At 33.0% G+C, this 15757-nt stretch overlaps 1 protein-coding gene across 4 annotated transcripts in view; it reads right to left on the bottom strand.

The window, feature by feature from the left end:
* Positions 1-15757, bottom strand: part of SATB2 (SATB homeobox 2) — a 228995-nt gene that overhangs the window by 110161 nt on the left and 103077 nt on the right. For all 4 annotated transcript variants that reach the window (XM_074302769.1, XM_074302770.1, XM_074302768.1 and 1 more), the window contains one exon: positions 11168-11270. In XM_074302769.1, coding sequence (XP_074158870.1) covers positions 11168-11270 — 103 coding nt within the window. The remainder of the gene's footprint in view (positions 1-11167; positions 11271-15757) is intronic.

Genomic DNA, 15757 nt, shown 5'->3' with positions numbered 1-15757 from the left:
TCCCCCAGCCCTCACCTGATCTGAGCTAACTGAAAAGCCCGCCAAGAACTTAGGGGTACCGCCTATCATCTTTTGGGTATAAAAGAGGTGAGCCGGAACGCCCTCATTGCAGGAGCCCTCCCAGCCAACACATGGTATCCTTCCAGCCATGTAGGGGTTTCTGCCTACCCAGCGGCCACCTTTGGCCCTGGTGTCTTTCTAACTTAACTTTACTTCCAAATTTCTACAATAAACCTTTTATTTATCAATCTAGGTTTTTGGGTCTGTAAATTCATTTCACAGGGGACACTCATGGGATTATCTATGCACCGAGAAATGGGTTCCCCCTTTCCTTTCCCTCATTAGTAGCAACAAATAATTACATTTGAAGCAAATAAAATCATTGAAAGTAAAATATATATAAGAAACTATCAGCAGGATGGTTTCAGAGAAGTCTGGAGAGACTTACATGAACTGATGCTAAGTGAAGTGAATAGAACCAAGAGAACACTGTACTCAAGCAACAACAAGACTGTGCAATGATCAATTCTAATAGATGTGGCACTCTTCAACAGCGAGGTGGTTTGGGCCAATTTCAATGGTCTTGTGATACAGAGAGCCATTTTTTTTTTTTAGAAAAATAAGTAAAAATGAGCCTCGGGCCAGTCATTTCTTCATTACCTACACAGTTGCACACCTTTCAACTGGATTCCATTTCCAACCAAGCATCTTTCTTGACTCTTCTCTTTTCAGCCTCCTTTTATGTGTTATCTTCCCCCATTAGATTGTAAGCTACCTGAGGACAAGGACTATCCAAAAAATATTTTTGGAAAAAAAATCTCCATTTAACAATGAAAATACTAAGGCTGTGAGAGATTGTGACTTTGCCCAGCTAATTATTAGTAAAGTCAAGATAACCAGAACAGAGAAAGTAATGGCTGTCTGATGTGTGTGTACATGTGTAAAGAGAGAGCTAGATAAAGATATACTATAACTCACATACAGAAAAGGAATCTAAAATATGAGTATACTGATTGGCATGTGGATAAGACTAACAGAGAGCTAACACCCAATATGAAAAGAAGTAAATGCTCTCTTCTAATCTTCAAATTCAACAAAATGCTATCAAGGTCAGTCTCACTAATATCCTCTAAGAGTTTTGCAGGAGTGAATGTTGAAAACTATTTTTGTACATATTTTGAAAATAAAAAGCTTATATCAAAATACAAAAAATGTAAAAGATGCTGAACAAACAAATAAATATGCCTGAATGGAATTTCAGAATGTCAGTCCATCAATAAATATTTATTAAGTGCCTAACATATGCTATACACTGTCCTAAGCCCTTGAGATAAAAAGAATCATAAAAGACACAAGGAGCTCACTGTGTAATGGGGAGACAACACAGAAACAACTATTTATTTAAGTCTGATGATGAAAAACTGTAAATAGTTTTTAGTGACTAAGTTCACAGGTTGATAAATTCTACTCAAACTGCAAAAAGGCTAATTTCTTCATATTTATGATTGGTATGTATACATACTGCATGTACATATGCACATTCACCTAGAAAGTTAGAAAAGCAATGAAATATTATGGTATGGTTTCCTGGAAGAACTCAGTATAGCATATTCTGGAAGATATGTCAATGAATTAAGCAAAGCTAAGGAAGAAAATGTGAATTTGTATACAGTGCAAGCAAAAGAGTTAGGACCACTGACTCAACAATTTGACCAGATTCACCATGCGAATAGTGCTTATGAAAATATGGACAGCCATTTGTTGCAAATGATCCAGATGTCTGGGCCATGTAAATGAGTATAAAACATATGATCAAAGCTTATGATATAATTCTGGCTGATATAATTCCATAACATAGTTTTAATTTCTAGTTGGCTAGTTATGAAGTTTCAAAATTTATTTTTGTCCTATCAGTAGGAAACAATATTGACTATTTGTTTTTTTAATTAATTTTATAATTATAATATTTTTGACAGTACATATGCATAAGTAATTTTTTTTTACAACATTATCCCTTGTACTCCCTTCTGTTCCAAATTTTTCCCCTCCCCTCCTTCCCTCCACCCTCTCCCCTAGATGGCAGGCATTCCCATACATATTAAATATGTTATAGTATATTCTAGATACAATATATATGTGCAGAACTGAATTTTGTTGTTGTTGTTGCAAAGGAAGAATTGTATTTGGAAAAATAATCTGGGGAGAAAAACAAAAAATGCTAACTCATTTCCCAGTGTTCCTTTTCTGGGTGTAGCTGATTCTGAATATTGGCTATTTGTAAACTAATGTCACTCTTTCCCTGTTTTTTTGCTAAAAAGTGTATATATTTTTAAAAGGAAAACCTCATTTGCAAATAAAGGCATGACATGATTTGAAGAACATATTGAATTGACAGAATGACTAAGCAGAATGAACAGTTGACTGGGAGTCAGCAGACCTGCATTCTAATCCTGGCTTTGCCTAGCCCTGTGGCCTCGAGAAAATCCTTAGACTCCAAGACCTGAAGGGTAATTCACCCTTAGACAATTAGATAAGATAATTGGCAAAGACTATTGTCTATTATTAGACAAGACTATGAGTAATTTCAAAAGAAACAAACTCTTAAGAACATTGAAGGAGAATCATAGCTATCAAATGCTCAAAATCAACACCAAGCAGTTATTCAATCAGCCCCTTTCAATGTGTTAAATTCACTTGTAACATGTCTGCAGATTGGCAGAAATCTTCTGCCTAGTTATTCCCCTCCTCAGGCAAGCCTATGACCATTATCGGATGATAGAGGGCATGGGAGCTAGAACAGAAGTGGCAAAAGAAGCCATGATGAAAGTAAGCACACGGATTCCAGTCCTTAGTGGTGCAGTTTAATTATTCACAAGCCATGAGATTGGTGACAGCATTGCTGGAACTGTTCAGGACTCCTGACACCTGAGCCAACAATCTTTTTCTTGTCTTCTCTTCCCTGTTTTTCTCCTCTCTCTTTAGAAGGGGCAGGAACCTAATGCCTTCCAGTTCTTATTAGGGTAGTATTGCATTGGAGTTGTTATCTTTCTTCCCATTGTGCCCAAATCTGAAAGGAAAGTGGTTCTTCTAAAAGGAGAGTGGGCCAGGAAAAATCATACCCAAGGAAAGTAAGAAATAAGAACCCTGTTCACCCACATTAGCACATAATACCATTGTGGTCCCACTGCTAGACACTAACCAAAAAATAAAACTTTCCCTGACAGATTAGAACATCCTATAATCTTAAAGCCAAAAAGACCCAATTATTGAAGAAAAAATTTGCTTTCAGTTGGAGACTGAGATGGGGAGAGAAAACAATTTCTAATATGAAACCTTTTGAATTTTAAAACAAATTGGTTTAGGAGGAAGCAAAGACTCACTTGCAGTGTCTTTTTTTCCTCAGACACCAATCCAACTCCATTAAAAAAAAAAACTATTACCAAAAGGTCTCACTAAATATAATTAAAGAAAATGTAAGCAGTTTGAAGTAACTGGAGGGCACAAGAGAACGAAGCTCAGCATATGGGTGTCTTTTAGACTCCCAAAGCTAAAGGGGATTTTTTTGTGTGTTTTTTTCACCCTCTAAATTTGTTAAAGAAAATTTGTTTCTGGGTTGAGATCTAGCATGGAAAGGCTCTGCCTCAGGCTTAATAGTCTCAGCCAAGTTATAATTCCCTAATAAAACAAGTCTTGTAAGGGAAATGCTTCAGCTCTAGAACCAAAGCTGTACTAGTGGGCATTGTGATCATACCACGTGACTGGTTCTCATAGGTATGTTTTCCTCTTATTATCAGCATCCTTTTTCCATCATTTAAACTCCACAAGAACACATGCCTCAACTGTAAAGCAATTTAGTTTCAGATACCTCTGCCAATTTGGTAATAAGAACCTCAAACTATTATGCTGCCTGGGGAGAAAAATTAGTATTATTCCCCTTTAACAGCATCATATTCTCAATTCTCCTCTTTGGAATACTATCACACTTTTACTTTCAATTTGTTATCCATTGTCAGTTTGCTTCCGTTACTTATTAAGAATATTCCTAGAAAATCATGTGTAATGCAAATACTTATGTGGCTAATTATATTTTATTGTTAGTTTCCATTTTAATTATAAGGTTGTGTTCTCAATAGAAGAGAGGAATAATGTACTTCATTATATAATAAGGAACTACACTTGGATTATGAAGAACAAAAGGGAAACCACTGAGATATTGAGAAAAAGAGGAAATTTTCTACCATTGAGTAGCCCCTCTAAGAAAGATTTGTGGAAAACATGGATGAGAAGTTGTGAATCAATTATGTATTACTACATATACATACATCAATACCTACATGAATGGAATGTTCACAACCTCTCCAAAATGCTGATACATCCCAATATTCATATGCAGTAGAATATTGCTTTTGTCAGTATACTATTTGTGTGATTCTTCAATATAGTCTTGTAAACAAAAATTAATCAAATGGGCACTGATCCACATGATATCCATGTACTAATTAAAATTTAACTTTTGTTTAAAAATACAAATAATTTCAATTTTATTGAGAAATAGAAATAGAATGAGATCCTACGGGACCTGAATATGAAAGGATTTTATTCCAGTTTATTTATTAATGCCATTCTTGAGTTAAAAAAGTCTTAAAGATTAGCTTTCTCAAACATCATAAGCAAACCCTCATATATATTTAGTTAGTAAGAAATATAATTCTACCATTAAGGTAGAATTGTCGTACTACCAGCAAAGTTGCTCATCCCAGAGATTAATTAATAACAAAAAATTTCTTTTAGAATCTATTCATCTCCTATCTGTATTGCTCTAAAATTTACTACTTTAGGAAATATTTTTACAGTTAACAAAATGTAGTTACCAGCATGCTCTTTTCAGAGTGTTGGATTTCTGATACAATTTATCATATGTGTAAATAAAAATCCACGCTAAATCTACACTGAAGTACAAAGAATAGTAATGGTATTTATTGGGAGGGGGAATGCATCTAATGTCTGAAGAGCATTCCTATCGCAATATTTGCCAATTAAAGATGCTTTAAATCTTTAAATCTTTTGTAGCTTTGGTTGGGGGTAAAGAATGAGAAGCATAAAATAGAAGTAAAGAAAATCTTTGAATTTATACCATTGAGCAGCCATGAGGTCTTTGGGGCCCTAAATCTGTCCCCCTAAGAATTCAAGTTAGGACCAGAATTTATGGAAAACCTGAATGAAGTCTAGTTTAATCTAGGTATCTCTTTCTATTCTGAAAAAGTTCTGAAACTTTGAATTACTTTGCTATTTTAAGGGGAAAGTGGAGAAAAAGGGAGCAAATGTTTGTTATACACCTGCTATGTGTCAGATAACTATGCTAAATACTTTGCAAATATCTCATTTGATTCTCATAACAACCCTGTGAGTAAGGTGCTATTATAATTCTTATTTTAAAGTTAATGAGATGAAGCAACTTATAACAGACCCTTAGAATGGTTCTTTAGGACTGATCTTATTCAGACCCTCATCAAATTATAAAACCTTAAAAGCCAATTAATCAAACAATCTGAAGGGTGATTTTCCCCCTCCCTTTTTTCTCCTCCAGGCCATCTCTACATAGTACCTATTCTGGAAGAGTTTTAAGTGCTTGCTATTCTTTGGGTTTTAATTTCATAAAACATCCTAACAACTCTGAGAAGTAGAGTACATTTTCATTTTGTGGATAACAGAATATACATCAAGGTCACACTTTCCAGGTCCGAACCTGTCTGGGTTGATTTAAGGAAAGGGATAAGTAAAGAGAGAGAGGCAGAGGGAAAGGGAGGATGAAAAAAGAACAAGGCTATTTGACTACTACAAATAGAATAAACTCCATGGTAATATAATTTTCATAACACACATAGCATCCTTCTCTAGGGATGTTAAGGTAAGGAAAAACTAAAACCAATTGTTAGTGAGTCACCGATATGTTTTCAATAGCTACATTGGCTGTCTTCAGAAGAATGGACTACCAATTGAAGATAAACCACAGCTATCCCTGGCTCCCTCTGCTCTGTATTTATCCAAATATCTCCTGCCAGCTAAGCTTCAAGAATAGGCAAGCAACTGTTGTTCCTTTTAGTTCTTTCTACCAGTCTACTAGAAGGGTGTTTCTATAATGCATCTTTGACAAGACCAAGCAATATGATCAAGTGGCCAAGTTTCCCTTTTTAAATACTTAGGCATAAAGATTACATAAACATACAAGAATGTTTCTTGCTTCTTTGGTCTGTTGTGAATGACAATATTCTTACCAAAGAAGTACCTGTGCAGTTAGAATTAAGCCTTCTTATGTCCAAGTAGGAAAAAAAAAGAAAAAAAACCCACTTCATTATTTTAATCTGGTCAGAACAGGATTTGAAACAAGGCCATTCAGCCAGTATTATAATAATATTAAAGTAATTGTCCTACCTGAGACCCAAGGCCATTCAAAGAGGATTGTAATGATATTAAAGTGATTGTCCTGACATATTTGAAGGCCTGGATTCTCTTGTGGCATATTTCAGAGGAGACATTGAATTTTCCTTACAATATTGAGCCTCCACTTTATAAATGATAGAATTTAGGGTACAAGAGGTGCTTTAAATGTGGTAACTTTATATTGTTTCAACTATAATGATCATAATTACTTATTTCTTTTAATCACAACCCACTTAACCACTTTAGTGCAGAGGAATAGTTCAAGGAGTTTAATTTCCATTCAACATCTAATCTTCATGTTTACCAAAACCCTTCATGGGCTTTGTTTACTGTCTGCTTGCTGGCCTGCACGTTTGATCTTACAAGACTGGATCAGACAGGGTCAGATAAAACACTGATTACTAGAATAAGGCAGTCATGGTAAGTAACACTGGTTTTTAAAAACTCACCCCAGATTCCACATTTTGCATATAAACTTAAATGCATAAATGTGACAGTTAACAATCAGTTTTATCTTAGAAAATGGGGGTGGGAAGATGGCAGTAAAACAATCATGCATTTTATTTTAACTTTGAGGAAGGCATAGCTTAGTCTCCGCTGTTTCTAGAAACAGTATTATGTGACAAAAAAACTTTCTGACAGCTTCAACAACATTCAGATGAACTTCTAGTGACCCTTTAATTTCTAGTATAGGATTATAGTACTATGTGCTGAATAATACAGAGTAATTAATTGAATTTTAATACCTACAAGATCCTGCTTTTTGCTCAGTAGTAATAGAAGAAAAAATCTCTAAGTATAAATTAAGTTCATATCCATTAAATCACTAAATCCTCATTTGGACCTGCTTTGGAAGTATTCTATGTGAGCATTTCTTTGCTGAGACACACACTCGTCCAGAACCTGGCACACAGTAGGAGTTGTTCTTTTTTAAATGCTTGCCAACTAATATTTTAGTTACTTTACAGAAGTAGGCCACATTAAATATTTAGTATTTGATGGTATTTGTGAACTATATCATTAAAATTGTATTATCATAAAGAGGATAAAATATCTCCAAATCAAGTTGATGGTATGATGAGAACAGCTATAAAGGGATAAAATTCTTTAAAAGATTTTAAATATTTGCTCTTTCATATTAATTGATCAAATTTTTTAAAACTAAAAATTACTGTATAGGATATTGTATAGGTATTAAAATAATACTCCAAGAACCTAAATATTTCAGTTTCAGAGCAAATTATCTCTAGTCAGCTAACACTAAAGACAACATGGGATTGGAAGCAAAATTCTCAATAATTAAACAATCATTACCATGTTTTCTATAGCAAGAAAACAAACTCAAAATTGTAAGCTTACAAAATAGTTATGTGGGGACTGAAATTATAGTACTATGTGCTGAATAATACAGAGTAATTTCTTAACTATTGTTATCACCCTTCACAATTTTGACATCACAAAACAATTAGGTGCAACTAGATTTAGAGAATTAGAAACAGGGACATACAAAAGCAGTCTATTCATTTTTTAAAAAAGCATTAAAAGTAACTCTAATACCTGTGGGTAAACCATAATTGTCTCTGAAATTAAAGAGAAAAGAAAACAATCTATTCTAATGTGATCATTATAGAAAAGAAAGTTAACATACTAAGCAAAACCAAATTAGAACTTTAAAAAAAATAAATAAAATAGTTGTTATATTTACAGTAAGCTGAACAAAATACATACTGAAAATGTTTACTTCAAATTTCATACAATTTCATTTGTATATAGTTTTTACATCTGTTGTCAATGATATCAAATTATTGATTATTCACTTTTACATATTTATTTAAGCATTAGGTATAGAATCTGCAATCTGATGCTTTTTTCCTCCTTCCAGTAGACTCTTATTTTTGTTGGGTTTTAGTCATATTTACTTTGATCTTTCAGTGTATATAATTATTTTACTGTTTATTTATTTCTATGAGAAAGGAAAAAAGTTTGACCTAAGATATCTATATGTGGCAATTTGTAACGGAATCACATAGCTTATGCTTAGGAAATCATGGTTTTGATTAAGAAGCGACCATTTAGTTCCCACTGTTTTATTAAAACAGACATTAGTAGATAATAAGAAACATATTTAACACTGTACTCTGCATTTAGCTTGTGACATCACTAAGGTTATTTTGAAACTCTCTTCTGTGCTGCATAATCTTCCATTGTACATGGAAACTGGCTGCTTGGGAATGGGAATAGAGGAAAGAGCACAGAAACCAGCCTTTTGTATTTCCGGGTATATTTCTGTCTTGTTTTTCTTTTTTCTTTTTTTTCCTACTACTGTTTTCCAGATTTGTAAAAGCCTGATACTCTTCTAAATTTTTTGAAGGGAAAGCACATATAAACTAGCAATTTATTAGCTAAATCATCTCTTTCATATGTGAAATGTATCTCATTATCAACTAACCCTGAACTGAAAAAATTAATTACACAAAAGAGATTGTACTAAATCAAATATACCAAAAATAAATGCAACAATTCTCTTTTATGAAAGTTGAAAGTTATTTAAATGAAGTTATTTGAATGTTTATTTTCCATATATTACTATACCTGTCATGAATTCTTTATTTTTCCTCCCACTCCTTTGGTTGATGAATCAACACCACTTGAACTGTTTTATGGCAGCTTGTGTTTACTTCACACATACCTTAACCTTCTCTTTTCTCCTCCTACTCCTACTCTCTCTCTCTCTCTCTCTCTCTCTCTCTCTCTCTCTCTCTGTCTCTCTATCTCTCTCTCTCTCTCTCTTTCTCTTTGTCTGTCTTTGTCTCTCTCTCACACACAAATACATATATACACACCGTGAAATAGCAAGGACTAGCTACATTACTTTGAACAGTATATGTACCCAGTGTCAGGCAGATTCTTTAGGTTTGGATCCTTGACTTCTTGATTCAAATCAAGGCCTTATTCTGATTTTACCACACTTTAAGTTTTAATTGTGCATTTACTGAGAGCCTGAGACTGAGACAGAGACAGAGACAGAGATAGAGAAAGAGAGAGAAAGAGAGGGGGGGAGAGAGAGAGAGAGCACACTTAAAGAACTGCATGCTAGAAGAAATAAAGGAAGAAATTGGAAGATACACAAAAAAACCCACTTGGAATCTCTAGTGGCAACTGTGAGAACACTACAGTGAAGGGCTTCCAGTCCCTCTAAAACTGGCATTACACCCTAGTCTATTGAAATAGGAAGCTCAGTGCAATTTGCTTATAACATCAAGTAATTGTGATCTACCAAATGACCTTGAAACTACATAACTCTTTTGATTTTTTAGCCAAGAGGGTATGTTCAAGCACTTTAAAAAAAATTCCCTAAAAAAAAACTTGGAAACATTTACAAAAAGAAATACTTGTGAACCACACAATAATGTTTTATAATGAAAAGGAGCCATTCATTGTATAATGCACAAGGGTCAATATTAACTATATAGAAAGTACTCAAACCAGAAAAAGTCCTAACAATTTTAGAATAGGTTGAAAAGAAATATATCAATTCAATTTCAGAGTGCTTAATTTCCCATATGTAAGTCAACACTTTGACTTTCTTCATAAATATAGTTCAAATAGACAGGTATTATTCTTTTCATACAATTAAAGTATATCCACAGTATTATACTTCTTAAAAATAACCTTGTAAATAGGTACAAAAATGTTTACTATCCTACAAGAATTATTTTACAAGCATATCTTTCCAAAGAAAAAGAAAACAGGTTATTAAAAAAATTATCAATTGTTTCTATTCACCCACCATAAATTGGTATTTGCTCTGACATAGAGAATTAGTTAGCTGTTGATAAGGCAATATTTACACATACCTGAAATGGGGAAGGGATTACTAAACTTTATATGTAGAATGGAAAATATAACCTTTAAGCATCAATTTGTTATTTTTGAAAAATCTCTCAAGATGTAAGGAACATTAACTTAAATCCATCATCATCACACATGTGCTCATTAGCATTTTCTAATACCCAAAAAAGTATAAGGAAAATTTTAAAATAAGAATATTATTTTAAAGAATTTGACACTTCAATAACATCTGTTTTTTTAAAAAAAGCTATTTAGGGAATCAGAACTCACTATTCAGTTATTTTCAAATAAATACGGTACTATCATCTAACCAAATCCTATCTAATATAACATCATAATCATTTTAATAAATCCAGCAGTATTTAAATAAGTATTTCTTTAGTCTAGAAAGACAAATATATAGTATTCTTGAATCAAATCTAGTAAACATATTTTCTACTTATATTTACATATACTTACATGTATATATTTATATAACTATATGTTTAAAAATATGTAATAGCATATCAATATACATATATAATACATGTAGCTATTTATATCTCTATCTATATCATTGTCTATATAGATACTTATTTATAATTTGATACTTTTGACAAGAGACCATTCTGTGTAAATTACCAACTCTATATAATGCATCAGAATAATTTTCTTTAAAATAATTTTTATTCTCCAAACTTTTATTTTAAAGCACTGAATTTCAACCACATTTCAGAAAGACTTAAAAATCTTTTTTTTTGTGAGAAATTACAGGTGAATGCTATATTTAAAATTACAATAGAGCTTAATATTAGTACTAATTCCAAAGAATTAACAATTCATTTGCCTAAAAAAGATTTGAGAAGAGACTTTAGAAACAATTAAGGTAAGTTACCTTTGATCTTCTTGTACTTTTTATACCATCTCCCAAACTCCTGGCACTTGGTTGCTGACACATTGGCATAATATGTGCTATTTACAATGGATGAAATCATGCTCTAGAAAAGAGGGAAAAAAATTGAACATCTAAAAAATCTTTCAGTGACACTGAAGGGCATATTACATTACTCACATCAAACATTCCTTGTGTTTTCTAAAAGCTAAAACAGTCACATCAAAAAAATAAAATCTAATTTATTTCCTATATCCTTTTCCCAGCATAATTATCTAAGTTCATTCCTAAAGTGAAAAGAAAGGAAGAATGCCTCTAGACTTAGAGAACCTTTTAGTTTATATTTGAATAATATCTTCATGCCATAAAGCCTATTCAGAGGCAGTCTTATACTGGGGAACAAACACAAAGTTTAAACACAATGGGTGAGAATAATTGTGATTTAGGAAACAGATCCTAAAGGTAAGATGAGATGCTCCAGCATGCATAATCCAAATAATGATTTTCAGATGTTTTCTGTTCCGCTTCCAACTGCAACAAGACCACACAGCCAAGAATTTGAGAACATTCGTGCTACTCACTACAGAACAACAGTTAAGCAAATAAGTTAAATTAATATAATTTATAGAAACGTGTGATTAGCACTTGGGTGAAAATTCACCAAATGAAAGTTAACAGTACTATTTAGAGCAAAGTAAGCTAAACATAATATTATATGGTTTCAACCATCTAAGCTGAAACTTCCAGATTACTTTGTTCCCTTGTCTCTACAATGTCCATCCATTTTTCTCCCAGCCCCAAAATTTTCCATTTTGTTAATCAATTTATTTGTAACTTCTGCTTGATAGAACTTGATAAAAAAGATACACAAAACCTAAATCTGACCTCAATTAACAAATAAAATAATAGTTGTATACTTAGAAGAAAATTTTTTCTTTAGAGAAATATATGTAGTTAGCATAAATGTATTAGGGGCATGTGTATTTGAACAGAGGGAAAGGTTTATGCCAGTTTTCAATTTTATACCCCTATTGGCTGTGTGTTTTGTGGTGTGTGTATGTGTGTGTGTTACTTTATGGTGTTTTTTTTAATTCTGCCAGAGCTAAAGTATGTTTGTCAATTGTATGTGGACACAAACAAATCAGAAAGTCAAATGAATCATATAAAGCTTTTACATCTTTTCTTGAAATCACATCTTTCAGAAGAAAAAAAAAAGAAAACAGGAGTTTTTTTCAGGAGTTCAAAAAAACATCAGAATGTTTGATGTCATTTCTACATAGTGCTAGGGATTAAAGGGGGTGGCAATAATTCAAAACAATGGTGTGATTTACCAGGAGATGCAAAGTCCAGCAGTTCCCTGTAAGCCGGCATTCAAAATACTATCCCTTTGCAAGATCAAACTCATTTTCTCCTGGCATTATTATCTAAAACCTTACATCTTCTCTAGGCTTCCACTCCATGCTTGACCCATGGTCTTACCGTAATACAATCTCAAGTGACCCATTTTTCCCAGATTTCACATGGTTCTGAGACTTTTTCTTTCTTTTTTATTATTTGCCTGATGCTGCTAAAATCATTCCATTGAAAGAGCCTACAAAAAGTAGCTCCATTCACATAAAAGTATTTTTTGCCCCTTTCAAGATAGCAGTTCACTATCATCCCTATGCTATCACATCCCTTGATACTAATTTCTAAAAAGTGAGTCTTTCTCAAAAAAGAGATAGCATGATGAGTACATCTATTAATCCCAGAATTCAGACTAAAACAAAGTGTTAATATCCCCATACTTTAAGTAACTCAGTGATTTTTCCCATTCCATCACAGCTTTAATCCTCAGCATCCTAGGAATGGTATATTCCTTTGCAAACCATGAAGCAGGTTGGTAAAGTTGTCTCATATCCCTCTTTACCTAATCACTCCCCTGTTTTTGAGCTTATACCTAGCATAGAACATGAGAAAGAAACCCTATCCAGAGGTCCATGGATCAGAATTCTATTTCAGATTCTTCCAAGAACTTGCTCTGTGACCTTGGACAAATTATTACCTGTGTCAGGGAGTACTTTTCAAGAAATAAAAACAATTGAACTATTTGATCAAGGTCCCTTCCAGGGCTAATATTCTAGAAGTTTGTGAGTCCTTCTCTTCTGATATACTGTTCTAATAGAAGAAAATCAAACCACAAAGACTTATTAAGTGCTTACTCTAAAATGGACTAAGCACTTATAAATAAAAAGATCGAAATAATTCCTAGTCATAATAAATTTAGATTCTAATGAAGGAGATAAAAAGGATATATAAAGATCAATAAGAGACAATTTTAGAATTAACTAGACAAGAGAAAGGGAATTGAGGAAATTTTATATAGTAGAAATAATATTATTATAAGTTTCATATAAAATCTCTCAAAAAGTGGGCAAAAGTCTCTACAAATCCATGCACATAATAGCACAAATGTCTTTGTGATGTTTCTATTTTGCTATTTCATCTGGATGAATGCAACCACCTGGCAAGTAGGACAGGATACACACATCTTTAGCTGGAATCATAGTTGAATAGCAAGCCTACTGAGCTTAGCTATGTGGCCAATTAGACTGGAAAACAACCCAAAATAGAAGATGCCTCAGGCTTCACTTGGAGCCATTTCTGTATTGTTCAAGCCTTAACTACAAATCACTCTTGTTCTCTAGAATCTACCTTTCCTTCTATTTGTTGATCACCCTGGCTTCCTTCCAGCTCTGGGCTCTAATTTTGAGTAGTCTAGTATCAATGGATTTATATGACAGGGAAAATAATGAGTAAGCTTTTTATTGGTCCATGACCAAAGTTCCAATACTGAAGATTCTTCATATTTAAAAGAAAGAGGTAGTTACTCTCACATACAATAGGCCTTGCTCATTTTCCCAGCTTATTACTCAGAGGTTGATACTAAGCCAGTTTCTATCTCTGCTAGCACCGAACAAAAAGAAAAAGATTTAAAGTGCAGAGTAAAGGAATTAGGTTAAACATGAAGAAAATTTTCATGATAATTTTTTTTGAGATGCTAGAAAGATTTCCCACAAAAAGGACACAGCAGCTTCTTTTTTAGGAGACCTTTAAAAATTGCATAGATAAATTTGAGAAAGTTTTAATGTCATGAAAATTGAGGGATATGTTAGATGACTTTCAAGATTTTTACCTGCCATATTATTAGATTAAAACATATCTGAATTGGCCCTAAAATACACTGCATAATTTTTTTAATGACTTGAAGCCAACCAAATGGAACCCTGTCATAAAAGTATCAGGGTCCATCCTGTAAAACTATCTAAATTTTAAATCTTGCAATAACTTCATTAACCAATCACCCTTAAAAGGATCCAAGACATAAGGACCTCATGTCAAACTCTATTCTTTAGAGGCCCAGGGTTCAAGGTTTCAATGTCCCTTCATATACTGTTTTCCCATTATACTTGCTTTCAGATAATAGCAACAGGCTTTCTCTTGTCCCCATATATAATCAATGTAGTAGAATACACATTAGCCCTATTACCTGGAATCTGAGGATGGTGAATTGTTTGATCTTGGGAATTCTGAGATACCATTGAGTTAAAGTCAATCAAGTATTCATACTAAGTCCCATAACAATTTGTTGTAATTTGCTGTTGTCAATAAGAGAAGGAGCATGGAAAAAACAAGATAATATTTCATTTTTGGTAACATTTTAAAAAATAGATTTGGACGAACTATGATTTTGTGGCAAATTCATGCAATGCCAATAAGCAGCTTTCACCTTTCTTTTTTTTTTACTTTATGTGTCATAAAAGTGGAATTTAAATTTTTTTATATTCTTATCCAAAAATTAGACACTAAAATAGCCACAGTTTCAGTCCCTATGCCTTTACTGACAATTTGATCACCTAGGAAAAATTGTATATAGAGTAAATATGCTGCTAGAAGGCTGTGTTATTTATGTTGAGCTTATGCTGCTGATAAACAAATCGCAACAATCTCATATAATAAAAATAGACTTTAAATATGTGTGACTGGTTAATAGGATAAATGAACTCAGACTATACACATGAAGTTTAGTGATCCATAAAACAAAATTCTATACTATTCAGAGGACACAAATAAGGGGCACCGTAACTTCAAGCCTTTAATTTAAACCCTGGTTTTGATGCCAGAATTTGATCTTGGGTAAGTCATTTTGTTCTCTAAGAGGACCCAGGTTCCTCTTAGGTAAAATGAATGGGCATGGCTAGATTAATTTATTCCTAAAGTTTCTTTTAGTTCTATATCCAATGATAAAATAAAAAACATTTAGGTAACCATCTGCTTTGCCTAAAGAAGGATAATTGAATTGATTTGTTTTCCATTGACTTGACTCATAGTTAATGACCAAGCTAATTGATCTCTTATTTTGGCATGGTGTAGACAGGATTTAAGTGTTTTCAGTGATGCTTGCTAGGTCTTGTATTGAATGAAACAATTATCTTGGGACTTATTGTTGGAGAAGAATATAAAAGGTAAATCTTTATCTTCCCCATGATAGCTTCTCCTCTCTCACACTTACTGGACACAATTTGTCATATCAGAAATCTGGAAAAACATTTT

Source organism: Sminthopsis crassicaudata, chromosome 3 (assembly GCF_048593235.1).
Source record: "Sminthopsis crassicaudata isolate SCR6 chromosome 3, ASM4859323v1, whole genome shotgun sequence".
Classification (NCBI taxonomy): domain Eukaryota; kingdom Metazoa; phylum Chordata; class Mammalia; order Dasyuromorphia; family Dasyuridae; genus Sminthopsis; species Sminthopsis crassicaudata.
This window is presented reverse-complemented; position numbering and strand designations above follow the sequence as displayed.